This window comes from Phascolarctos cinereus, unplaced genomic scaffold (genome assembly GCF_003287225.1).
Source record: "Phascolarctos cinereus isolate Bilbo 61053 unplaced genomic scaffold, phaCin_HiC Scaffold_5;HRSCAF=322, whole genome shotgun sequence".
NCBI lineage: Eukaryota > Metazoa > Chordata > Mammalia > Diprotodontia > Phascolarctidae > Phascolarctos > Phascolarctos cinereus.
This window is the reverse complement of record NW_027555958.1, coordinates 47,237,688-47,264,922: the sequence shown is the minus strand read 5'-3', so window position 1 is coordinate 47,264,922 and position 27,235 is coordinate 47,237,688. Positions and strand designations below refer to the sequence as shown.

Below are 27,235 nucleotides of genomic sequence, written 5' to 3'. Positions count from 1 at the left end.
CCAGCTGGCCCACACACTCACTAGCAAGGCAGTCGTCAATGTCTTCTTCACAGTCCACACCAGTGAAGCCGGGCAGACACTTGCACAGGTAGCTGCCTTCGGTGTTATGGCAGACGCCACGGTTCATACATGGCTTGGAGATACACTCATCAATGTCCACATTACACCGAGGCCCTGGAAGCACAGGAGGAGCAAGGCTTACAAACTCTGGGATCTTAAGGCATCCTGCCGATGGACGCCCAGGTGGGGAGCACAAAAGAGGTCATCCAAGACTCCTACAGGTCTGTACACCAATACAGCACTTCAGCCACTAGGGGGCCCCAAATGCACGGGTGATGGCGGACAAGGGGCTGCCGACTCCAACTTCAGCCCTGTGTCCAAAGCAGGGGAAGGGATGCTTGGGAGACTTGGAGGGCCTCGGCAGATTAAGAGTTTAAATCAGTCTTTTACTCCCCCTCTGCCTGACCATGAGACTGACTGCTTACGGAAATCTGTTTTCTCCATTCCCACTACACTGGATGTCCACCTCACCTTGCCAGCCAGGAGCACACAGGCAGGTGTAACTGTCAAAATTTGCAGATTCTTGGCAAATGGCAGCATTCTCGCATGGGTTGGGATTGCAAGGGGCCAACACCATCTGACAGTTCTTGCCTGTGGGAACCAAAGCACAGTGATCATATGGAAATAAGCAGGCTAGAAGAGCAGACAATTTGCCCTTTGGGAGTGTTCAGAAAACAGGTACCTCTGCAACCACCAACCCTACTTAAAATTGAGGGCTGAAAAATGGGGGATGGGGATGGTCTAACAAATGGCCACACAAATTCTTTGGTTAAACAAGAAAAGCATCTATGATATTTCATCTTGTTTTATAGCATTAGTTCCAGAAATCCTTCACTTAGTGACAGAAGCCACACATACTGGGGAAATGCGGTTGAAGGAAGCATGGAGGAGGAAATGCTACACTTCTATGACATGCCATTATTTCAGAGTTCTTTGGTCCTCACACAAATCCAAAAGAACTGAAGCTCTCAACTTACTTAGGTGAAGGGCTTATGGAATGCTGAGCATAAACATTCAATAAAAAGCTTGAGAACAAAAAGTTTCACTCTCTCGAGTATGGCATTGGTTAAAATCAAGTCATAACTAACTCAGGCTAAATCTCGGCCAAATCTTGTGTTCCAATTGGAAAAAAAAATACCTTCCCTAGATTTTGACAGAAATTTCCAGTGTGATATCTCAGACTGATGATGACTCATAATGATCTAAGGAAAAAGCAGACTGCTCCATTACTAGTCACAGTGAACCAGAGTCAATTAAAGATGAATGTGACCATATGCCAGGTGCTGGGACTTTAATACGCTTGTGGTTTTGGTCAGATGTAATCCCTCTAGGTTCACATGCAGGATATAACTTTAATGTGGACCTTATCTACAGCCACAACATAAACAAATATCTTTCTAGTATCTGAGCAATTCGGCGACAAATTAAATGTTCTCTAAATCAGCTGCAGGCCTCAGTACGACTGGGCTGTATACACAGTCGTGGATATTTATGTCCCCTTCACTGCCGATACAGAGCAGTGAAAGGCAGAATAGAGAAGCTGAATGTCAGACTTCCCTGATGAAGAACTGAAGGGCACGGAAACTGACTGGATATGGGGGGAGGAGGAGGAAGAGAAGAGTCACGAATAATTGCAAGGTTTCAACAATTAACAGATGCAGGGAAGGGAGGAAGAGGGGGCACTGGAAGGGAGATGATGACTTTAGGTTTGGACATGCAAGCACTTGGTAGACACTAGAAATGAGAACCATGAACAGTGAAATAACAAAAAGCATAAATCTGATTTTGGAAACATCTGGATACTGGATGCAAACTGTGCCATTATTTTAAGCTGCTGCCTTTGCAATTCCCTGGACTATGCAGTTTCTGTGCCTTTACGGTGGGAACAATGATATAAAATAGCTACATTTAACAGAGGGTGGTCCATATGTGCTCTTCCTCGCTGTAGGCCTTCAAGAGAAGGCAGGAACACCAACTTGCTTGGGACTATTTGAGAAAAAAGATTCTCAGTCAATGTGAACTAAGCGAAGCCCCTTCTAACTCCTTAGAGCTTGTAATTCTACAATTATAAAAGAGAACAAGGGCACAGGGTTTTTCTATAAACCTCAGGATCCAGCCAAGGAGCCCCAAAGGAGGAGGACACCTTGAGTGGTAATTCTCTGCTACCAGAGATAACGTCCTGGATAACTAAATGCTGTAAGTGACATGACAGAGCCAAGTGCTTTTTCTGTTTTGCCATGTACCTGCTGGTCACCCAAGGAACCCACCTGTGTATGGAAGCATACATTGACAAGTATAGCCACTTATGTCATCAGTGCAGGTGCCCTGATTAAGGCATGGATTTGAAGCACACTCATCAATGTTGACTTGACAATTGTAACCTACAGATGGGAGGAAAAGAAAAAAAAAAGAATGAAATCCAATGTCAGCTTCACTGCTGCCTCAAATGAATAACTCAAGCAAATTCAACCAATGGTGGTAAATTAGCAGGCACACTGGAAACTACAGTAACTCTTTCAGGCTGCTAGAAAGGGTTCCCCATTAAATGTGACAAGAAACCACTTACTGCCTGTGCAATTCTTTAGAGAGACTTGTGCTTTTCCAAATAATCTCTCGGAAATGATCCGAGAACACCATTTCATGCAGTAAACTTGATGCACTATGGCAAATCACAACTTCTGAATTACAAAGAACTTGAGAGTTGGAAGGGACCTCACTGGTCGCTTAGTCCAACCCCTATCTTAAATGCCCAACTGTCAAAGCATCATTAAAATGAGCAATAAAAGATCACAGGACTGAGAGTCAGAAAGAAGACCTTGGCTGGATCCCCTGCTTAGTCACTGCCACTCACAATGAGCCTCAGTTTCCCCATTTGGAATGGAGATAATAATACTGGTACATCATCTTTCTGATGGGGTTGTTGTGGAAAAAACCCCCATAAATTTGTAAAGTGCTATTCAAAAATGCGGGGTATTCCTGCTATCACAGGGCCACAGACTTTCGTACAAAGAACCTGTTCAGAAATGAAGGCTATAAAAAGTAAATTTATTAAATACATAACTATGCAAATGTTAATATGTCTGATTTACACCTCCTATCTCAGATTCATAATATTCACCACTATTCTGACACTCTCCTACCTTCAAAAGTCCTAATAGTCACTGCTTTTCCAAAATAAGGGTTCAAAATTCACCTCTAGAAAGGAAACAAGGAAAGAAGGAATCCCTTCTGACTTTCAAAGACTCTGATTAAGGGAGTTGGGAGGGGAAGAAGGGGTAGGCCTTGCATTTTTCAGTTTAGTGTCACAAGGTTCACGGCAGGGGGTTAAATGAAAATGAAGCAGCCTTCTAGGATGGCAGGAGGATCTGGAACTTGGGAGCTTGAGTTCACAACAGGGAGGGTCTCATTCAGCTGTGTGGAAGGCCTCAGTAAAGATAAGACACACACACACACACATACACATACACATTAGAAATCTTCCCATTTCAGAAATGGTGAGATTATTTGTACAAAGTCAAGAAGAAATGGGATTATTATAAACAATTACAGCGACTACCACCTAGCAGAGGGACTCTGTTGCAGTTATCTAGGCCTTATTTTTACTACTAGACTATAAATTCCTTGTTGTGTCTTACATATCTCTGCATCCTCCGTGCCCTCTGTCACAAGGATTTGAACAGATTAAGGCATTCCAAAAATATACGATGACTAAAAGGAAAGACATATTTCTTAAAACCTGGTTTCCAAATGATTACAGATAGTAGGTCAGTAAAATACTAGAAAGCCTTTCTCCTGGGTTTTCCAAAAGAAAGCTGGTAGCAGAAACAGAACAATAAGGACCGGAGGGATAGTTACAAAGAACTCCTGAATAGCTACTTTCCTAGAAAGCACAGAGGTGATTATCTGAGAACATCAGAAAGTGAACAATGGTTCCATTGTAAGGAGAGGGAGAGCACGGATCCCTTGCCCTCGATATGCTGACGTACTTTAAATACACTTGACCTCCACCTTGCTCTCACTAAATTGTCCCTGCAACCCACCGATAAACACTGTATGTCTCAGGAGAAATAGCGGGTGAAACTGAAACCCTGTTCCTGTTCCTTCCACAAAAGTGACTCCATACACCATTCCGTCCCAAGCCAGGAAGAAACGAGCCCTTTTGTTTTCACCTTTAAAGCCCTGCTTGCAGGTACACCTGTATCCATTCACCAAGTTGTCACAGGCTCCTCCATTCTGGCAGGGATTGGAGAGACATTCATTTTTGTCCACTTCACAATTGGTGCCAACCCAGCCTGCTTCACAGAGGCACTTGTACCTGAAAGAAAAACCGCACAATGCACTCGAGAAATTCCTGCTTCAGACTCTAAATTACTACTGGAACATAACCCTGGGCTAAGGAAGAGAGGGAAAAAATAAGCTCATTTAATCCCATTGACTACAACCATAAACACAGAAGTAAAAGCCAATCAAAGGAGAGAGAGCCCTACAACTGCACAGAGATTCAGTAGGGGACAAGAACAAATGCATTCTTCTATTTTCTCAGCCTGAAAGGCAGGCCCTGATGTGGGTATCCTTGATGGTGATGTAATTCTTATCAATCCCCTCCTCATTTGTTCAAGATGTAAATGGTTCAAGTTGTGGGGTTTGAGTTGAACACAACTCCCATGGTTACTGGCTTGCTGCGAATACTGAATTTATAGTAATAATGATATCAAAATGTTTATTTTAATATTTAAAAAGAACTTCATTTCTGAGTTTTGCAAACCTGTTACTCTGCGGATCCAACTAGAAATCACCTTTAGTAAAACGTGGGAGTTCCACGTATGACATCAAACGTCACACCAAACAAACTTACCCATTGGCAATGCCTGTACAGTTCCCATGGATGCAGGGATTGCTGAGGCATTCATTCACTTGTGAATAACAACTGGGGTGGTGAGGTCCTTCCGGGCAGATGCAACGGAAACCATTCACATCATTGATGCATGTTGCGCCCTTGCGGCATGGGTTCGAGGCGCACTCATCAATGTCAACATTGCATCTTTGTCCTGCGGTAAAGGGAATCAATTCTTTTTACATGGCTTTCCAAATGCACGCATTCCACGTGAAAATATTTAAGGAACTGGTGGTGGCCCAGCCGATTTACATGCAAAATTCTAGAATCTTCTTTGCCTCCCTTCCTCATCCTTCACATCAAAGACATTGCTAAGTCCTGTTCATTCTGACACCACACTTCTCAAATCTGTTCCCTTTGCTCCACTCATATGGTCACCATCCCATCACCCATAACTGGCATCACTGTCTCTAGTCTCTCCTCTCCTATTCACTCTTCACACAGATAGAAGTCTTCCAAAGGCACATCTGTGTTACTCCCAATCAAATACGCTCAGCAGTTCTCTGTTGCTTGTACAGCTAAATACCAACTCACTTACGGCCCTCCACAATCTGGCTCTAAGCTTCCTTTTTAACCATGTTCTGTATTACTCCCCTTTGTACACTCTATGTTCCACCCAAACTGGAATACTAGCTCTTCCTCAAACTCAACGTGCTACCTCCCACCTACTTGGATCAGTACAGACTGTTCCTCAAGTGTATCCACATATCTGCAATGCACTCCTTCTTCACCTCTGTCTCTCAGGATCCTTCTCTGGCTCATTAGCTGCCACCTCCTTTGTAAAGCATTCTTTGACCCACGCCTACTCCCAGAGCTGAAAGCATCCCCTCCCTCCTCAAATAATTCTCGAGTACTCTGGATCTTTCTCTCACTATACCCTATCTTGTACTACACACATCTTATATGAGTTGGATCCTTCCCAATAGAATTTAAACTCCTTGAGAACAGTAACTATAATTTTGGAGGGAAAGAATAAGAAATGAATTTGGAAATTTGGAAACTAATGCCCTAAAAGAAAGAAATTTCCATAAAGTGGTGAGAAGAGAAGCCAAAGTATGAGGGGTAAAAAGGAGAGTAACTAATAAAAAGCCAAAGGCACTGAACATAGGTTACTCCTGAAGAAGAGTCATGGCTTAGTTACAGATTCTTCAGAGCTGGGATGGATCTCAGAGATCACGTGACAAGTAGTAGAGAAGATGGTATGTTGAGGGAGTCAAGGGAAGGCAGACTGGACATTATGTAGACCAGGGGTAGGGAACCTGTGGCCTTATGTAGCCCTCTAGGTCCTCAAGTGACTTTGACTGAACAAAGGGGCCACACTTGAGGACCTAGAGGGCCACCCATGGCCTTGAGGCTGCAGATTCCTCACCTTTGGTATAGACAAAGGAGAAAACAAACACTCAATGGAGCAGGAGAGACTCAAGCCACGAGAAAGGAAAGAAAATTGATAATGCAAGATCTCAAAGGAAGGAGGAAGAGAAGACAGCAGGAATACAAGGAGAAGGATTAATCTTGATGAATAAGAGGGGAGGCTCTTCCTCTAAGATGGGAGTGAGGAAAGAGACTACTGGAAAAGTATGGAGGTTCTGAAGTAAAGAGAAGGGAAGTTGAGGAAGTTAACAGACTTTCAGTTAGACATCAAACAGACATTCTTGAGCAGTTAAAAGGAGATGAGGGCATCTCTGGAGTGGACAAGCAGAGTGGAAGGTATGTGCACTTGATGAAAATGGAGAATGTTTACAATAGTGGTAGAATTGAAAGGGAGTCAATACCCAATAAATAAAAAGAATTCCCAATGAGCAATCTAACCCAGAAGAGGTCAGCTGGAATGAATTTACAATAGACCTCATCAACATAGTTTTATTACTTTTTCCAGCAAAGCAGGAGAGAAGCAAGCAGAAAGTAAGTTTATCCAGGATTAGCTAATGATGAAACAGTTTTAGAATGGTACTGAACTGAGTCTAAACTGGGTATTCAGGCCAAGTGAGGTCAGCAACGGGGTGTTGGGAGTAGGAGAACCAGACAGAATCAAGGAACTAAAAACTGCGATGTCAGACTCCACTATGAGAAGTCAATTAAGTAGAAGCAGGGAGGTGAGACAGTAAGATAGGTAAGAATGCAATTTTGGAGTTTAAGATCTGAAAGAGGCAGAAGAGTTGTGAATGATAACAAAGTCTTTGTGGTGCAGAATTATCAGGGGGTAGTTGAAGTGTACTTGACTTGAGATGGAGGTCACTGGAGATAGTGTCAAAGAACAGTGAGGTGAAGCCATTACAAGGATCGTCGACTGGCTGTTCAAGTCACTGAGATTTACTGCAATCATCCAGATGCTGAATCGCTCAAACAAAAAATATTTATCAAGGTACTGGAGACAGAAAGACAAAAATGAAGCAGTCCCTGTCCCCAAAAAGTATAACATCAGCAGGGAAATTACATGCACATTGTGGAAAATGGACAAACTATCTTGGAGGTCAAAAAGGTGACTGTGATATGGATGGAAAAATTGTGGCATAAAATTTCCAAAGGAATTGTTATGGAATGATAATAGAGGAACAAAAGTCTGAGCCTTCTGTAATTGAGGCCTGGAGGAAGAAGAGGAGGAGGAGGGAAGAAGGAAAAGAAAAAGAGTTTGCTATTGAAGTGTACCGATAAGAAAATGGTATGGTGCGAGTTCATAAAGGGGGGGATCTGGTTTTTTAAAAGGTACATATTTTTGTTTCAAATCTTACCTGTATAATCCTTATATACTGATATAATCCTTATTTCACTCCACTTTCTTTCCTTGGTGTGAACATAATTTAATCCTCTTCTAATGATTTAGAAGGACCTTTAAAATCTCTCTGGACCAACAATTTAGCTAACAATATTAATTTGGTGATGAGTGTGACCACCTGTATATGGCAGCGCTCCAGCCATCTGGGATTACATCAGGCTATCTGGGCTGGAAATTGGGCTAAATCAGCAACACAGGACATAAACCAGAGGGTGGTTTTGGGAATAAATTCTTACTATGGTCCTGATTTTTCAGGGTTACCTCTCTTCCCTCAGGCAACAAAAGAATTCCAGTTACTTGAGGAATCCAATGAACTGGGTTCTGATTAACCAATATTTTACTGTACATAACCAAACCAGTCAGCCAACATTTATTAAGAGTTTACTATGTGTATTATGCACCAGGCACTGTGCTAAACTCAAGGATTCAAAGAAAGACAAAAACATTGTCTTTACCTTCAACAAGGTCACAGGGAGACATAGCACACAAATAACTACACACAATACAGTCCCCCCCCCCATAGAAGGTACTCTCACTAGGAAAGCATTAGCAAGGTAGGGAGTCAGGGAGGGAAGAAGGCCTCCTGGAGAAGACAGGATTTCACATAGGTCTACAAAGATGCCAGGAGCTAGAGAAGAGGAAAGAGAGCATTCCACGCACAGGGATGGTCAATGAAAAGGCTACTGTTGCTAGCTCACAGAGTATATGGAGGGATGGAAGTATCACAAGACTACGAAGGGAGGAAGGGGCCAGTTTGTGAAGGCCTTTAAAAGCCAAACAGAGGATTCCTATTTGATACTGGAAGTAACAGCGAGCCACTGGAGTTTATCATGAGGAGAGGGAGGGGAGTACCACAGTCAGTCGTGTGCTTCAGGAAAATTCCTGGGGCAGCTGAGGGACTGGAGTGGGGAGGGACTTGAATCAGGGAGACGGATAAGAAGGCTATTGCAGAAGTGACGAGACCCCACACCAGGAGAGTGCCCATGTGAGTGGAGAGAAGGGAACACGTACAAGAGATACTACAAAGGTAGATAAGACAAAACTCTGCAAAAGGTTAGGTATGGGGCGTCTTAGAAGAGGTGAGGATGACGTCAAGATAGTGAGCTTCGGTGACTGGGAGGACGATGGCGGCGTGGACAGAGACAGGCAAGTTGGGGGAGAGAGAATGAATTCTGTTTAGGACATGCTGAGTTTGAAGCGCCTATGAGATATGCGCATGTAAATGGTAGCAAGTTCTGGATATGAATGAATTTACAGATTTTAAGGAATACCACATTCAAACAGAAACAAACACAAAACATTCTCTCCTTTCCTGTCTCTCTCAACATCAATCATGTATTTAAAACCAGAAATGACAATACACAGAGACATATACATTTAATGTGTGGATATTAAAACTTTTTTTCTCTCTTAGCCAATTCTCTAAATCATTCATTACTGGTGATTTAGTATTACATGAATAAAATAATACCATATTTGGTAACATATCGTATTGTAGTGGTGGCTATTTTCCTTTTTTTTAAAATAATATTTTCTTACTAATTCATTTTAAAGTACTATTTCCTTGGCCTGTCCCTTGTACATTGTATTTAAAAGTTAGAAGACTCAGGTTTAAGTCCACCTCTGTGAACAAAGGCTAGATACTTCACAGCTGGCCAGGTCTCTCTTCCTTTATATAAAATGAGGATGTTGGCTTAGGTGATATCTGACATCCCTCCCAGTTCTATGTCATATTGAATGACTCTAGTCCTGGTGGAAGACACTCAGGAGATAATCCGCCACTGGCACGAAGCTGTGAATCACTGCTCCTGGACCTGAGAACCATCCCCAGGCAGCAATCCAATCCTGGGTCAGAGGAAAGCTTCCCTTACTCCTTGGTTCTTTTGGGGAGAGAATTTTTCACTTGGCAGCTGGCGTCTCCTTATCTTCATCTTTGAGTCATATGGACTTTTGATGCTAATACAGTCTTCAATGAACCTTCTTTCATGCAGTTTAGGGAAGCCTCACTTTGTTTGGGAAGAATGACAAGAATGGGAAGCGTGGCCATACTGGTAAGAAGGGAGGGATAAGAAGGAAACATTAATGGATGGGTAGCACTTTGGAGAAGTGACAAAATAACAGTAATGCCTGGGGCAGGGGAAGAAGAATAGTGGCATGAGAGGGACAGAAATGTCAAGACCAAGACTGTAATTTACCAAACACGGAAGCAAAATCAGAAATCAGATTGAATCTGAAAAGACGTCCTACTCTCAGTAAGTAATTCAACCCAATTTCTCCTCCCTCCCTGCTTTGGAGCCTCTGTGCCCAGGACACCTGAATTACATTTAGAAAAGAACTTAATAAATGTTTGTTGTTAACTGCGCTCACTCTTCCTGGAATCTGATTCCAGGCTAACCTTCTCAAAGGGCACTTTGCAGGGAGCTCTGTATAGGACCGGTGCAAAGAGAATGACCCAGACATAGCTCCTTCCCATCAGGAGCTCATATTCTCAGAAAAGGGGATCAGAAGTACTTAGTTCACTATCATACGTCTTGTAGGTAACTCCCTAATTACTGAAATTGAAATAAGGAGCCCAAGAGCTATAGGATTATATGTTTATCAATTTTGAAAGGATCCAGAAAGCTGATCAAAGCAATAATGACCAGTGATTCCAACGAGCCAAAAATGAAGTTACGTTTGAAAATTAAGGCAAACTGGGAGATGACAGTCTATGCTCAGACCACCGTATCCCAGTTCACCTTAATTTACAAACGTAACAAAGCATGCTCCCTATCTCCTGAAAGAGATTCAAAATGCAAAAGGACATATGCAGTTTGGGACCTTGCCAATGAGTAAATTTGCTTTGCTTGACTACGAATGTTTGTCACAAGAGTATTCCCTTTTTTTGTTTTGTTTTGTTTATTTGGGGGACAATAGGAGAAAGGAGAAGAAAAAAATTCTTAATAGACAATAAATAAATTTTTTAAAAAGAAGTATATGTGTGCCTAATTTATTTCCCATCTACTAACACTTGGGCTCTCTCTGAAATGCTGCCTCAGTATTTCCTAGCTTCTACACAATTAGAAAGTATAAGCAGGTACAGGATACAGAATTTAATCTTTTTTTTTAAGGCTCCCATAAACTATATAAACTGTTATTAAAATGGCAAAAAATAGAATAGGGGAAAGAACAAGATACCACACACTGCCAGGTGGTGGGTACATACCACCAGAGCCACTGGTATTTTAAACTTCCCAGACTAAGAGACAGAGAGAGGCCCCAGAGAGGCGACCCAGGCCCATACTCAAATCCTAACATTCCACTTCCTGCCTGGTGGGAGTTTTACACCACACCTTAAATTTATTTTAGAATATTCCCAACCTGCTTATTTCTCTCTTGCTTTTCTTGTCTGGCACAAGGCCAAAAAGAATCTTTGTATGCTGCAAGAACTTTCCGAGAAAATCAGCCAGCCTGAGGCACAGGCACTTACTACCCGGAAGAGTCTTCTAGGCTGATGTTCTTCCAAAGCGCTGCTTACCTGGCTACTGGGAACAGTTAGGTACCTCTCCAGCAACAACACGCTTTTGTCCAGTAGGCATTTTTTTGTGTTTAATTTGTTATCAGTTACTTTGAAGTAGCACATTTCAGGGCATGAATATTGTCTGGCTGATACAGGCCACACATAGCCCTGGGTGTCGGCATGAAAGTTTCCATCCTACCTGGCATGGGAGCGATCTCCCCAATGAAGAGAGGTTATTCTGACCCAACATAGGCAACAGATATCCTTCTCAAGTGCCCCACAATCACATAACCTTTGTGGCATGCCAGGCAGAAGAATACAAGCAATCGTGAAACATGAAAGGAAAATAAGTCACCGGCAGGAGAATGGTAGCGTTCATTTGTAGCTGGCTCGGAGCTGCCTTTTGACATCACGGTTTAAAAGTCTAGGAAGGAAATTTCTTACGACAGTTGTAAATAGCTGTGTGGCAGGCCTATCACAGCGTCATCATTTAAAAATATCTGTTGAATTTTAAAAAGCCTCTATCAAGTACCTACTCATGTATTGTCCTGTAAAATAAAAAAAATGGTGCAGTGTTGTCTTAACCAGCATGTGAGGCTACTCTACGGATGCCCTGACTTTTGATCAAAGGAAAATAGGGGGAAATGGACATATTTTTATCCTTGTAGGTACACTATGTCCTCTCTGCTGTGTTCCAACACACTCACTAGGATGTCTTAGACTAAAAGGGGACAGGAATATTGTTCTGTTCACTTGTAATCATCTAAGAGGAGTTTACAGCCTGCAGAATTTTGCGCTGTCTCTTTCTCTGGGGTGGGAAGCTCCCAGTCATACCTCCGAACTGAGCTGTCTTTTCCCAAATCCTGATCTCACCCAACAACTCTTCAAGAGGAAGTACCCAGAATGGGGGAGGGAGTGATGGCAGAGTATTTTTGGACATTGCTTTTTTTTTTGTTTTTGTTTTTTTTAGTGAGGTGACTGGGGTTAAGTGACTTGCCCAGAGTCAGACAGCTATGAAATATTATGTATCTGAGGATGGATTTGAACTCAGGTCCTCTTCACTCCAGGGCTGGCGCTCTATCCACTGTGCCACCAAGCTGCCCCTGGACAATGTTTCTTGCTGGTGTTTACCTTTGGTACATATACTCTGTGTGTCTATGTATTATATATTTGTATATGTGTGTGTGCACATTTACACATTTACACATACAACTCTCCTCTCTCTCTTTTTTTCTCTCTCTCTTTCCTTCCCTCCTTCCAGTATTATTCGTACGTGGCAATGAGCAAATAGACTCAAAATCCCCAAGTGATGTCTCAAAACATCATGTGTCATATATTACAGGGAAGAATCAGAAGTGCTCTTTCTGGGCCAAGCCCTGGGCCCAGAAGAAGGGAATGTGAGAAGTTAAATTTTCTTCGTCACTCTTCAGAGGGTAATGAGCTAGAAGGAAGGCTTTTGAAAGGAAATGGAATGTTACCTGTGAATCCTGATAAACAGACACAACTGTAGCGATTGATCCCATCCATACAGATCCCATGGACACAGGGATTACTTGCACAGTCGTCAAAATTAATTTCACAATTCACCCCTGCAAAGATAAGAAAAAACTATCTCAGTGAAGTATTTCCCATTCTTTATTATTATCAGAGTCAAAGACAGGAGAGGCCTCTGGTGGTGGTAATGGTGATGGTGATGATGATGATGATGATGATGGTGATATGCCAAAGTAGTCTAAAACTCAACCAACCCTCTCTGGGTAGAATAAAAAGCCACAAAGGGGTTACAGGTCTCAGGTGGTATCTAATTAAATTCCTTTTTTGTTTATTATTACATAAATCGCAGCAACCAGTTTTCAACTAATCTCTCACTTGTAGCCAGAGATGAGATGTTTCAGGGACAAGACAAATCAATTAGTCAATCACATACAGAATCCTACTGAAGTTGAGCTTGCATCACCCTTCTGCTACCCCTGTCAAAAGCAGTCCTAAAAAGGCTTTCTTTCTTCCTTTTTTTTTTTTTTAGGTGAGGCAATCGGGGTTAAGTGACTTGCCCTGGGTCACACAAGTAAGTGTCAAGTGTCTGAGTCTGGATTTGAACTCAGGTCCTCCTGACTCAAAGGCCAGAGTTCTATCCACTGCTCCACCTAGCTGCCCCTGCTTTTTTTTTAAGGCCCTCTGTCATTCTAATACCAAATCTTTAAAAAAAAAAAAAGGTTAAAAAATACCTGCTGTTTGAAAATGCAATGCAAGCACTGAGGTAGAAACAAAACTAAATGAGACGTGGTGCCTGTCCTCAAGAAGCTTCCAATCTAGGCAGAAAGATCTCTGTTGACCGCTGTTATAATGGTGAAGCTTGGTTAGGTTAACAGCAAATAGTACTATAAGCGGTCAGCCTCCTTCAGAAATGTATGGCAGAGAAGCAAGGATAGATAAATCACTACTCACTGAGGTTTTTTTCCCCTCATCCTAAAGTTATATGACTATACATAAAGTTATATATATATCTATATATCTATATCTATATATTTATCTATCTCATATATAGCTATACAGTATATTTATATACATAAAGACATATATCTATAAATAACTAAAGATATGTACTTTCTAATTTTTGCAGTGACATATCAAGCTATGGTAAGGTAAGAAACAAAAAAGAGAAACTACACAAAATTACATATTTTGTCATTTCACTTGGTTTGCAGCCTTTATCTGACTCATAATTTGTCCCAGAACTTATACCCAGTTATGACCTAATTGCACAATTATCTATCCTTAATTGCCTGTTCATAATGGCATTAGCTAAAATAAAAATTAAAAAGAAAAAAATAAGCAGCACTGGTCTCACTCACAGGGCCCTTGGTATTTCAAGTAAAGGTCTTACCTTCCCCATTCAGAGACAACCTTTACCTCATTATAATGGGAATAATGCATGATGTTAGCTCCAGCAGTAGGGAAGCTTCTTGAGGGAAGGGGCTGCTTCATTTTTGTCTTTTCTCCAGAGCTTAGGTCACTAAGGAATTCCTCTGATCTTGCAAATCCCATAGTATCCTCCCCTCACCTGTTACAATTTGATGTTTCTTTCTTTCTTTCTATTTTTTAATAATTTATTTATTTTTAGTTTTCAACATTCACTTCCATAAGATTTTGAGTTTTAAATTTTCTCCCCCTCCAAGTTCCAACTCTCCCCCCACCAAGATGGCGTGCAATCTGATATAGGCTCTACTTACACATTCATATTAAGCATATTTTCCCATTAGTCACGATGTAAAGAACAATTAGCACTAATGGGAGGAACCATGAGAATGAAGCAATAAAACAAAACAACAAAGGAAAAGGAGAGCAAATGTCTGCTTCCATCTGCAATCAGACTCCATAGCTCTTTCTCTGGATGTGGATAGCATTTTCCATTCTGAGTTTTTTGAAGTTGTCTTAGATTCTTGCATTGCTGTGAAGAGCCAAGTCTATCAAAGTCAGTTATCTCACAATGTGGTTGTTGCTGTGTACAACATTCTCTTGGTTCTGCTCACTTCACTCAGCATCAGTCCATACAAGTCTTTCCAGGTTTTTTTGAAGTCTGCCTGTACATCATTTCTTATAGCACAATAGTATTCCATTACATTCATATACCACAACTTGTTCAGCCATTCCCCAATTGATGGGCATCCCCTTAATTTCCAATTCTTTGTCACCACAAAAAGAACTGCTATAAATCTTTTTGTACGTGTGGGTCCTTTTCCTGTTTTTATGATCTCTTTAGAATACAGACCTAACAGTGGTACTTCTAGGTCAAAGGGTATACACAATTTTGTAACCTTTTGGCATAGTTCCAAATTACTCTCTCTAGAATGGTTGGATCATTTCACAACTCTACCAACAATGCATTAGTGTTCCAATTTTCCCACAGCTTCTTCAACATTTATCCTTGACCTGTTTTGTCATGTTGGCCAATCTGATAGGTGTGATGTGGTACCTCAGAGTTGTTTTGATTTGCATTTCTCTAATCAATAGTGATTATCTCAATAGATGCAGAAAAACCATTTGATAAAATACAGCACCCATTCCTATTAAAAATACTAGAGAGCAAAGGAATAAATGGAGTCTTTCAATCTGGTGTTTCTTAAATTAAATTTCATTTATCTTCTCTTAAAACTTCCCACATATCCCCAAAGCAACTGGATTATGGAACCCCAGCTCCTGGCCCCTCCTTTTTACTGTGCTGCCTGCAAATGCAATCAATGATTTCTTGTTCTGTTTAGGGACAGGTTCTTACACCATCCCCCCAGGGCACCCACCTGATACCTTCTGGCATGATGGGATAATCCCAGGGAAAACAAAGTGCCTGCCAGCTAACTCTTCACCCAGTTTTACAGCATGCTGCATAAAGTGGGATAGAAAGCTAAGGCCAAGACAGCCCTTCCATTCTAAGGGCCTCCATTCACTTGCTTGTAAATCTCTCAAATTTCTTTTGGGGCTGCAATTTCTCATGTCTGGGGACCAGCCCGGAAGCAAATTGCTTTTGGAAGGTTTCACAAAGGTCCATTCAGCCCTTTTAGTGAGTTATCTAAACGTGGAGGGAGGGAGAAACATTTTCAGCTGTGAAGGCATGGGGATGTTTTTTTGCATGCTTCAGTAATTCAAAAAGGACTTTGTTTCCAAACTTGGCATGTATGAGGTCCTGGATGAAGACCAGGGCCTTTGACATGTTTGAAGAAATTGGTTTGGAAATTAAAAAAAAATAATAAGTTGAAGGCATCTGACCACCCCTCCCCCTCCACCCCTACATGGATTGCTTTCTTTAAGTCCCAAATGTGTTTTCAATAAATCACCCGACGTATTGGCAGGTACCCTTCTCACAGAGGCATACACTGGTTAATCTTTCTCTAATACATTTTTCTTTGATCTGAGAAATAGTACCTCTCTGTCCACACACAGCTGGCACAGCAATAAATATTCATCTAATAAGTAAAACTGGAATTCAGGGAAGTCTGTGAAACGCTGCCAACGAAGAAAATAATCTCACAATTACCTGCTATGAAGTAGCATGTTCTCATCACTAACAAACACAAATAGCCATTCACCTGGGCTCAGTGAGTTTAACCAGGAAATCTGTAATGGGGATGGGGGTGGGAGTATGCGTTCAAACCCCTAGATTTACAGTAGGACCATTAGGAACTGCCTTCACCTTCTGGAAGTCCTAGACTGTTTCTCCCTAGTGACGTTGCCAACGTCCAGGAGTGGTCTAGAGGCAAAGTAGGGAGACTCAAGACTGAATATGGAGAAAGAGATCACAAAAGAATTATCTTTTATAAAAGAATGATCATAAAAGAGACCATGAAAGAATTATCAACCAGAAAACCAAAATGCCCATTCCTTTTAGAAGCGAGGGGAGGAAGTAAAAGTATAGAGGCTACCCAAAATCAACTAAGCTGTTGTATTTGAGAAAAAGAATTTCATTTGTTCTAAAGGGTAGGCACACATGCATATAATCCTAACAAACTTAAAACCTTCACATCTATACACAGAAAAATGATCAATTCCTAAACTCTCAACTGGACAGGAGGGGTGTCTGCTTCCAAAGATATTTATAGATGTGGCTTTGGCTGGGTATTTCTCAGAATTAGGCCTTTAAAAAAAAAGTTGGTGCACATACGCCAGGAAGACCTGAGCCCGTGGGTGAAATGTGGGGAAAGAGTGAGGCTCCCAAACCAAACAGCAACAAAGACTGCCTTACCTGACGTGCCCGGCTGGCAGTTGCACTGGTAGCCGTTTACCAGGTCGATGCAGCGTCCTTCATTCAAGCAAGGGCTGCTCAGACATTCATCGATCTGCTCGCTGCAGATGGCCCCCATGTATCCGGCGTTGCAGATGCAGGTGTAGGAATCAATCCCATCCTGGCACTGGCCATGGTGACAGGGATCAGGGTCACAGTTGTCAATGTTCTCCTCACACAGGAGTCCAGTGAAACCTAAAGAGGGGAAATCATCAACGGTCAAAGTCATCAGGGAGGAAGCCTATCCCTCAATGCAAGCACAGCACCAGCTACTTAGTATTTCCATTCTGTGGGCTCGCTGAGGTAGAGACTTAGCAGAGAACAGTCAAATCATGCTGCTGTCCACCTCACTTAGAATATGCTTAAACATTATGTGTAAATTAAATATGCATAGATCAAGTTTGGATAATTTAAATCCTATTTTTATCACTGATTAACCTAATTTCAGAGTTACTCTATTTTTATTTTTGACTGAACGGTCACTGGGCAAGCGCCACTAACATATAAAGTTTACGTATTCCTATCTCCTTATCTTGCCAACTCTAACCTACTTCCCATGTAGGGATAAAGTCAGGCTGGCTTATCTGAGGTCAGAAGACAGTCTCAGTAACTATCCTTTCTCCATCACCTATGTCCAATTAGTCACAAAAGTCCTGTCAGGTTTTCCTTTTGCTTGTATATCTCTTACAAGCATTCTTCCTTTTTCTAGCCCAGTTGACATCACCCAACCAAGTATCTATTACATCATATCTGGAATACTGCATGTCTTCTAATGAGTCTCTAGTCTCTTCCATCTCCAAATCATCCTAGCTACCTCTCCCAGATAAGCCTCCTAAAAATACCCAATTTTACCATGTCACTTTCATAAACAAAAACTCTCAATTACTTGTCACTACTTATAAAAGTCCAGACTCTTTAGCCTGCTATTTCAAAGCCCTGACCCCACCTATATAACCTTATCTCCAACTGCTCCTCAAAGAGAGTGAAACCTGTGCACTGCACAGGTATTCTGAATGTCCTCATACATCATATTCAGTGTCAAATTCCCATTTTGTACATGCAATTCCCCTCAGTGAGAATGCTTTTCCACCTAATTCTATCTGATCCCATTCAATCTTCAGCTTAAGTCTCACCTGTTCCACCATGAGGCCTTCTCTAATCGGCTTCGTTCATCTTCCTGTCCTCCGAGCGCCTGCCTTCTGTAACAATCCCTTATCACTTACCCAGGTGCTGTGGTAAACTGTTACTCAACGACTTTATGTATGTGTGTCCTAGCTTCCCCAAAAGACTGAACTCTGGGAACCAGCAATCACCATCCTTTCACATTTCTTCAGTCTTTCCTATACACCACACAGCGCTACGCATACAACGAGGGATTCCCTGCTAGATTAATGAATGAATGAAATGGCCACCAGGATTAAAGGCAATGAAGAAAAGGGCCAATTGCCCCTAACTGGCTCATGGGTAAGCCACTCCTATACTTCCAATGTCCCTGATATAAACTCTAAGAGCTTCTAATACTGCCTCCTTCTCCCTTTTAACATAAATTCACATTTTAAATGTGAATTCCCTCCCAGTGAATCTTTCCTATGGCACCAGACATGAGGGCATTAGCTCAATATCTCCCTAGCTGGCAACTATAAAAGAAAGCACTACAGTAGCTCATCTATGGTCACTGGATAACAAATAGCTGGTTGGATTGGGAATCCCAGATACAGTACTCTCTCCCCCACATCATGCTGGCTCTCTGCCTTGACTTTGTACTGACAGCAAGTCACTGGAAGGTAGAGGTTAGGATGCTCACAATGACTAGATTCTTTAAGAATGGAATAATTTTTTAAAAAGTGAGCCTATTTGAATGCAAAGAAAACAGAATACCTTCTCATGTTCTCAGACAGAGACCCAAGATGGTGGAAATTTGCTTTCCCAAGTGATCTGGAAATGTCATTTTGTAAACTTGAGGGGTTTGTGGGAAAAGGCAAGAATGACGTGTAGACTGGACTAAAATATATCGTCATTTGAGTTCACAGCTAAAAGAGGAATTGTGCCCATGGCCCAAAAATATGTATATGCAAGTAGTTCTATTGTGACTATTAACTAATAGTGTTTTAAAATTTATAAAGCACTTCTTCACACCAATCCTGTGAGTTGTCTAAGTATTATCTCCATTTTCCAGGAGCTCAGAGGTTAAATGATTTGCCTATAGCCATTTGGTGTAGTGATTCAGCTAGTCAGGATCCACAATCAGACCCTGTGAATCTAAGACCACATTTATTCCATTATACCAACTGCTTTAGTAGCACAGAGGGCAATAAGGGGAAAGCCAGCCTTTCCCAGAGTTAGACACCTGGATGCTGGTAACACCTGTGTGACGTTGCTCTTCACACAGTTTATCCCTGGATTTTGAGTTTTTTTCTTCAGCTTCTTGCCTTGGGAGGTCAAGTGAAAAGTCTCTCTATCAAAAAAAGCCCCAGTAGGTGAAAAAACAACTATTAAACTAAAACCCATTCATTTATACAAAAGAACAAACAAAGTCAAGCAGTAAGGTCCGCTAGAAACTTACTATTGCCCAAACCTAAAACAGAAGGACATTGACCAAGGAACTACCATTCAGGAAAGCTGTTATCATGGAAGAGAAGGTGGATTGGCACCAAGGGACTAGCACTTGGGCAAACTGTTCTCATGGCGGAGATGGAGCCTACAGGATGGAAGCCACAGGATCAGTGAAAATGTCCCGGAATGCAATGGAAGGCCATTCCTTCCACGTCCTGCCCAGCTTGATTTTGTTGTCCATGCAGGGAAGCCACCAGAGGTGCTGTTCTACTTTTGCTCAAGGACATCCACAAAGAGTACAAGCGACAAAGATCTACCTGTCGCACACTGGCATTCATATCCATTGGGATGGTCAATGCATTTTGCGCCATTTAGGCATGGAGTACTAGAGCAGTCATCGATGTCAATCTGGCAGACCGATCCAGTGAAACCTGAAAGACACACAGGCGGTGACCCGAGGAAGCCCAAATGTGATTCAGAGGGTGACACGCTCCTGACGTCATCTTGGTTCTTTCTCTCATGTAAGAACCCTAGAGAAGGGTTGGGTTAAGGTTATGGACAGGACAGGTGCAAAGTCAACTTGCACTGTCAGGGATAATTAGAGCTCTTCTGACCAAGACGCCACCGAAATAACTGGCTTAAACTAACTGGAGGACGAGGAGTTGGGCCATCAACACCTGTAGTTACTCTTGGACACTGCCACTTCCTTGTATAAGACATCCAACTCCAGAGAGAAATTCAAGGGGGAAATAAGCCCATGAGGAACAATGGTGGCTCCAGGTGCAATGAGCAACCACCCTTTGAAGAAACAATAGGAAAAATTAAACCATTAGGTAAATGACTCGGCATGAATTCACGTGAGTGTTGGGGGAATAAGGACGAAGTGGACTTCTTTATACTGCCACATTTCTGCCTCTGGATCTGTAGGTAAGGAAATGACTAAAGAATTGGTCTTTCATGAAACCACAGGAATATGAATTGAGGGAAAATCGAGTTCTGAACAACATACAATGGGAAGCATCTGTGAGGAGTGAGTTTCCTGAAAGACACATGGAGATAGAAAAGTCCAGGATCTTATGAATGAACTTAAAAGTTCTATCCACAGAGATTTAGAAGATGAATGAGTTACTGCACTGGCTTTTCACTAACCTTCACATACGCCCTCCTACTTCAAATCACTCATTCTAATGAGCTCCCGAGGTCCATCCCACATACACCTTCCTCCCTCTCCAACTCTTTCCCTCCCTCTGGTCAGCTGGCTTTGTGCCTTAAGAGGAAATCAGGACAGGTCGTGGGGATACTTACCAGGCGGACAGACGCACTGGAAGCGATTGACTTTATCTAGACACTGACCATTGTTCACACAAGGGTTGCTCTGACACTCATTTATCTCCAATTCACAATGCACGCCTTTGAAACCTGAACACAGAATGAACCATACAAAAGGCTCAGAAAAGAGTATATTCTAGGTATCCAAGAGCTCATGAGAAAGCATAATAACTTCAGTAGATACCTGCAGCCTCCCTAGGAAGGCAATGGGGATTTGGCCATCAAAGTCCAGGTGAAACATTTGGGTGATGAGGGAAGAATAAGAGGTAACCACAGCACTGTGCAGTGATGAAGGTGTGTGGCAATAACTGATTTACCATTCTGAACCAAAGAACAGGTTGACCCTTTCAGGAATCAAATCCCCATCCTCCTAACACTGCTCTCCACATTCTACAGGCAGAAGACTTTTCATCATATCCTTGAGGAGAATGAGGATAAAAGATCCAAGAAAACTGATGTCTCCAAAGTTCTTTTTCACTCTTGTATCTCTCGTGTGTGTGTGTGTGTGTGTGTGTGTGTGTGTGTGTGTGTGTGTGTGTGTGTGTGTGTGCGCGCGCGCGCTGATTCTCTGGTGACTTTATTCATTGTCCTCAGGTGATTTACATCTGATATTTGAAACAAAATTCTTCTGTAGAAGCCTAAGCTTTCTTTTCTTCAGTCTTTTGATCATATCTTTTTGGCAAGGCAGTGTCCAGCACCATATCTATCACTGTACAGTGCGTGACAGTCTACTAGCCTTCAACAGGATGTTAAAACTGAATGTTGGAAGGGATGATGAAGTCATTTAGTGTGTTAGGTCCCCTACCTGGACACTCAGACAAGTGCCAGGTCATGGGGCATCACCACCCCACACTCTGAGAACTGGTTCTGAGACTGACAATACTACCCAAAGAGCAGGTCCAAACCAGCATTGTCTGGAAGGATGAGGTCACAACCACCCCCATCCCCACCCCCTGCTCTCTGAATCCACCCTTCTATCTGGGATGGTCCTGAATGTCTAATCAGAGCTTTCGTGGGCATGGGGGCAGCCACAGTCACAGCATGTGCCTGACAGGCTGGTTTACTCTGACATACAATCCTTCCACAACCCACAGGTTCAACAGCATAAGCCTTCATCATCAGGATTTTACTTTCCTCTGTGGGGACACAGGAAATAATTCTGAAAAAGTTAGAATAACACTAGAAAAAGACAGGTGTACTTTGTCTTATGTAGGAGATGTGCATCTAAAAAGTCACAGGTGAGGGGCATTTTTGTCAACTGACAAATACCTTAAATTCACAATGTGATGGGGATACTTGCCCTCACTACAAGAAAAGGAATCTTACAGTAAACAGCATTTGCTATAGTAAAAACCAATAAGAATATGTAAAACAAATCTGCTAACTTATCTATTAGACAAACTTGTATTTTTATATGATGAGTGGTTTTAAAGCAGGAGTTCTTAACCCATTTTGTGTCATGGACTCCTGTGAGACCCTTTCTCAGAATGATACTTTAAAATTCATAAAATAAGTGGGTTGGGGGAGGGAGAGAATGTGGAAATGAAAATAAAATAAAATTGAATAAAAAATATTTAAATGCAAAAATAAGTGGGTAGACGGAAGGCTGAGGGAGGGAGAGAATGTAGAACTGAAAGGAAAAGAAAAATGAATAAAAAATTTAAATGCATAAAATAAGATACATATCCATAGGATTACAAAGGAAACCAGTTATACTGAAAAAGTATTTTTATACACACATGCATGTATATATACGTATATAAAGATAAAATAGAAATATGTGTGTATACATATACATACACACATATAAAGATAAATAAAATAGAAATGTGTATATAATATATATACATACACACATATAAAGATAAATAAAATAGAAATACGTGTATATAATATATATACATACACACATATAAAGATAAATAAAATATATGTATAAATGTATGTGTGTGTGTGTATACACACACACACACACACACACACACATAACATTCATGAACCCCAGGTTAAGAACTCCTGATTTAAAGGAAATCAGATTAATATGACTTGGACAAATTTTTTTTTGCATCTTCAGCTCCCCAATGCAGAGGCCTTTGAAGGCCCTTTAGTAGAAGGGCTGACTTGGGTGTCTCCTGAGGCAGCTCTGGGCAGGATTTACTGTCAAAGACAGTAACCAGACTGCCCTTGGTACAGTAGTCACGTGGCTTGAATTCTGCTGGTCACCAGGCACTATCCTGGACATCACTCATTCATTCCTCCCAAGAGCTCCCGTCCTAGAGGATCTTGCCCGGACTCTGCCTTTACCTGGCATGCAGAGGCATGTGAACCCTCCAATCTTGTCCAAGCAGGTGGCATCATTCTGGCAAGGATCCGAATGGCACTCATTGATGTCCATCTCACAGCGGGGGCCTGTGTAACCCTTCAAACACTCACAGTGGAAGGCGCCTTCTGTATTCACACATTTTCCAGCATGTTCACAAGGATTACTATTGGCTAAAATAGAAAGACACAGATCGTTGGAATTAAAAAACCCTCAGGGAGGCATGTTCCACCAAAGGGAAGGAAGGGGATAGGACCAATGACCACAGAAATACCCAAGCTCTCTCCAATCTCAGCCAAAGATTTGCTATTAGGAGCAAGACCAGTCTCTTGAAGGTTTGGTGACTCGGTTTCCCATTCAGCGTCCATAAAATCAGCCAGGACAAACACCCTCTTTGTGCTGCCCTATCTGCCTCCACCCACGCGGCCACAAGGCTTTCCCCTCACAGTCAGCAATGGGGCCACATCTGCTCTGCTGAAGAATTCCTAGGCTGTGAGCATATGCCAAACTTCTTAACCGGTTGTGGGCATGCAACTCTTGGAGTAAAGAGGTTTAATGCAAGTTTAAGAGTCTGTGCTTTAAAGCTGTGCTTCTCTGCTTTATGTAGAGGATACAGTAATAATAATGATGATGATGATGATGATGATGATGATGACGATAATAGCTAACATTTAGATAACACTACTATGAGCCAGGCACTGTACTTGGCACTTTACAATTATAATTTCTTTTGGTCCTCACATTAACCCTGGGAGGTAGGTGCTATTATTAATCCTCCATTTTACAGTTACTGAGATTACTACTACTACTAATTATTATTATTATAAATAACAACTACAGCTAACATTTATATAGCACTCAATATGTGGCAGGCACTATGCTAAGCACTTAAAATAATTATTTCATTTGATTCTCACAACAATCATGGGAGGTAGGTATAATTATCCCCATTTTACAGTCGTGGAAACTGAGGTTAATAATCACAACAGCTAACATTTAGATAGCACCTACTACATGCCAGAACCGTGCTAAGCGTTTTATACTGATTATCTCTCTTGGTCCTCACATCAACATTGTGACGTAGTTGCTATTATTATCCCTATTCTACAGGCAAAGAAACTGAGGTAAACAGAGGTTCAGTGCCTTGCATAGGGTCACACAGCTAGTAAGTGTCTGAGGCTGGTTTGAACTCAGGTCTTCGTGACTCTAGACTCCGCACTGTGCACTATGGCGCCCCCTAGCGGCCCCAAGTCGCATGTACTCACCCATGGCACATTCATCCACATCATCAGTGCAGGCAGCCCCCTTGTAGCCTTGTGGACAGGTGCAGATGTACTGCCCATTCAGGGGGTTGGTGTCACACAGCGCCCCCTTGTGGCAAGGGTTGCTAATGCACGCATCATCCAGGTGACACAGAAGACCTGTCCCCAAAAGAAGAGGAATGGGAGGTCATCGTTAGAATAACAGAAGGATCTACGCCCGCTACAACATTCCATCGGAGTGGTCATCCGGCCTCTTCCAGAAGACTTCCAAAGAGAGGAGACTCACTCATTCCCCAGGCAGCCCTTTCCAGTTTTGGATGCTCCAGCTGTTCAGATGCTCTCCCCAAAGCAAACCTAAATCTGTCTCTGCGATGTCTCCCCGCGCTTTTAAGTTCTGACCCATAGAATGAAGACCAGGTCTATTTTTTTTTTCTTACATGACAGTCTTCCAAATCGTGGAAGACTGCCATCATGACCCCTTAAGTCCTCTCTTCTACAGAATAAACATCCCCAGTTCCTTCACACCTATCCTCATATGGCACAATCTTGTATTCCTTTAGCACTGTGGTGCCCAGCAGTGACCAAACACAGTATTTTAGGTGTAGCCTGAACAGGCAGTGTATAGCAAGGCTGTAAATGCCCCCTCCCCCAACTCTTGGGCACTAGGGCCATCTTTAAGGCAGTCTGAGGCCATTACTGAAGAAAATCCTCCTCTCCCTTACCAGAGAGGAGAAGGTTCAGTCAAACCCGGGTGATCAATACCACAGTCATGATGGCTGGTGTTGGTAGGGAGGGGCACCTCTACAAAAGCAGGAGATCTCTCTCTACGCCTGGTTCTGCCTTGGAGGCCACTCTGGGCCCACCAGGAAAGAAACCAGAGCTTCTACAACACAGTCCTCGTGTTCTGGACCCTTTGCCCTCAGATGAACATGGACTTATGGCCGTGGAAGTGATCCTGAACAAGGTAAGCCTTCCCATGGCCACCTCTCTGAAAAGGAAGACCTCCCTTCACCCCTTCTCTGAGGACTAGCAAATGAGAGCAAAAGCTGAGTTTCACTAGATTCCTGATCCCTGGTAAGCACAAGGCTCTTACCAGCCCAAGGAGAGTAAACCTAAATGAATGGTGTCCTGCTAATTTTAAGCAGCTGTTTCAGAGCGTCAGCTTTCCTTGTCTGGGAACCTGAGGGGTTCTGAAGAAGACATTACCAGGTACCCTTGTCCACCAAATGAGAAGAGTCACCTGGGAACTGGATTTTCCAGTCTGCAGTCTGCTTAAGGACACATGAGTAAGACTCCTGTGGCAAAGCTGGAGGTGGGGCCTTTGGAAAAGCATTCATAATGAAATGTTTCACAACTCTTCTATCTTCCTAACGTTTTCATCTGCTTCCTCCTCATCTAAAAGCTATTCGATTAGCAGTGGTTTTAGCTACTTTAATTTTGCATTTAAAGGCCCCAGGGGATGATGACAGGGGCTGAGATACTCAGCCCTCCCTAATTAGACTCTCCATATTTTTACTTTTTGTTGGCAGAAGTTTAGTTTAAGAGAACACTGATAAATACATTTCATGCTGAGATCAAGTCCCAAAGACCCTTTATCACTAATAATTATTGCCTTTTATTCATGAAGAGTTATTTAATCTTATAATTTCAAGGAGATGAAAAGATACTTTCGGATGTCAGCAGTTAGTAGGCTTGTTTTTGGCAACAGAAAATGAGGTACAAAAAGCAGAAATGAATAGTGCTGAATCAACCCCAAGTCAGCTGGACAAAAAAACAAAACAAAACCCTGAAGCTCTGACTCTCCATACTTCGTATACAGGACTACATTTCAAGAAGGAAAGTTTCAAATTATCTACACTTAAAAATGGCATTTCGAGCACTTTGGTATCACACAGGACAAGCTATGAAAACTCACCCACCCCTACCTAGCTGACCAGACTCCCTGTTCTTCTTACCCGCCTTTCCTTCTGGGCATGTGCAGGAGAAGGAGGCCACACGGTCAATGCAGGTGGAGCCCGCAGTGCAGGCAGCAAAGGCGCAGTCATCAATATTCTCGCTGCAGTCGTCGCCGCTCCATCCATTGACACAGACACATCCATAGCCCCCATTGTGATTGGTGCAGGTACCTCCATTCTGACAAGCGTTGGGCTGTAGCTGGCATTCGTCCACATCCTCTGTGCAAAACTGACCTGGGGGGGGGGGAAGGGAAGAGAACACAGACAGCAGGACTATTATTCCCAGGTGGTCAGTACCATGTCATGCTATAGGCACTTGGCTTGTCCTCACCACCATTCACCAGTTAAGTCAATCAATCAATAAACAATTATTAAGTGTCCGCCATGTACCAGGCACTTGCTTCAGCCGCCTTCATGGCCACTGGAACAAACTGTTCTCATCCACCTATTCTACTGGCGGAAGTCTTCACGTTTGGGCTAGACAGCCCTTTAACTCACCAACAGGTCTGAGGCCCACTGGTTACCCTCAACCTGTTGCCTGTCTGCTGAGATGGTTTACTGGGGTGTGGCCACTGCACAGGCTACAGCTTCTTGGAGTCACAGGTGAGAGTTGGGTGAAAGGTAGACACCAAAGGTGGATGAGGAACCCTGAAAAGGACTCATCAAGCCCTCTCACCATAAGTGCTAGTCCTCCATGAGACAGAGGTGCCATGAGGCACCATGCAAACAAATACATACAAAACAAGCTACATAAAGCTACAAAACAATTAAAGTAAGGGAAACACTGTAATTAGGATGAGTGAGGGAAGGGTTCCTC

At 42.4% G+C, this 27,235-nt stretch overlaps 1 protein-coding gene across 1 annotated transcript in view; it reads right to left on the bottom strand.

Moving 5' to 3' along the window:
- The window catches only part of NOTCH2 (notch receptor 2), a 182,785-nt gene that overhangs the window by 31,999 nt on the left and 123,551 nt on the right, over positions 1-27,235 (bottom strand). Inside the window, 12 exon segments of the mRNA XM_021003323.2 lie at positions 22-174; positions 532-651; positions 2,328-2,441; positions 4,230-4,375; positions 4,916-5,108; positions 12,705-12,815; positions 16,961-17,194; positions 19,870-19,983; positions 20,858-20,971; positions 23,186-23,374; positions 24,467-24,622; positions 26,419-26,652. Of these exon segments, the coding sequence (XP_020858982.1) occupies positions 22-174; positions 532-651; positions 2,328-2,441; positions 4,230-4,375; positions 4,916-5,108; positions 12,705-12,815; positions 16,961-17,194; positions 19,870-19,983; positions 20,858-20,971; positions 23,186-23,374; positions 24,467-24,622; positions 26,419-26,652 (1,878 nt within the window).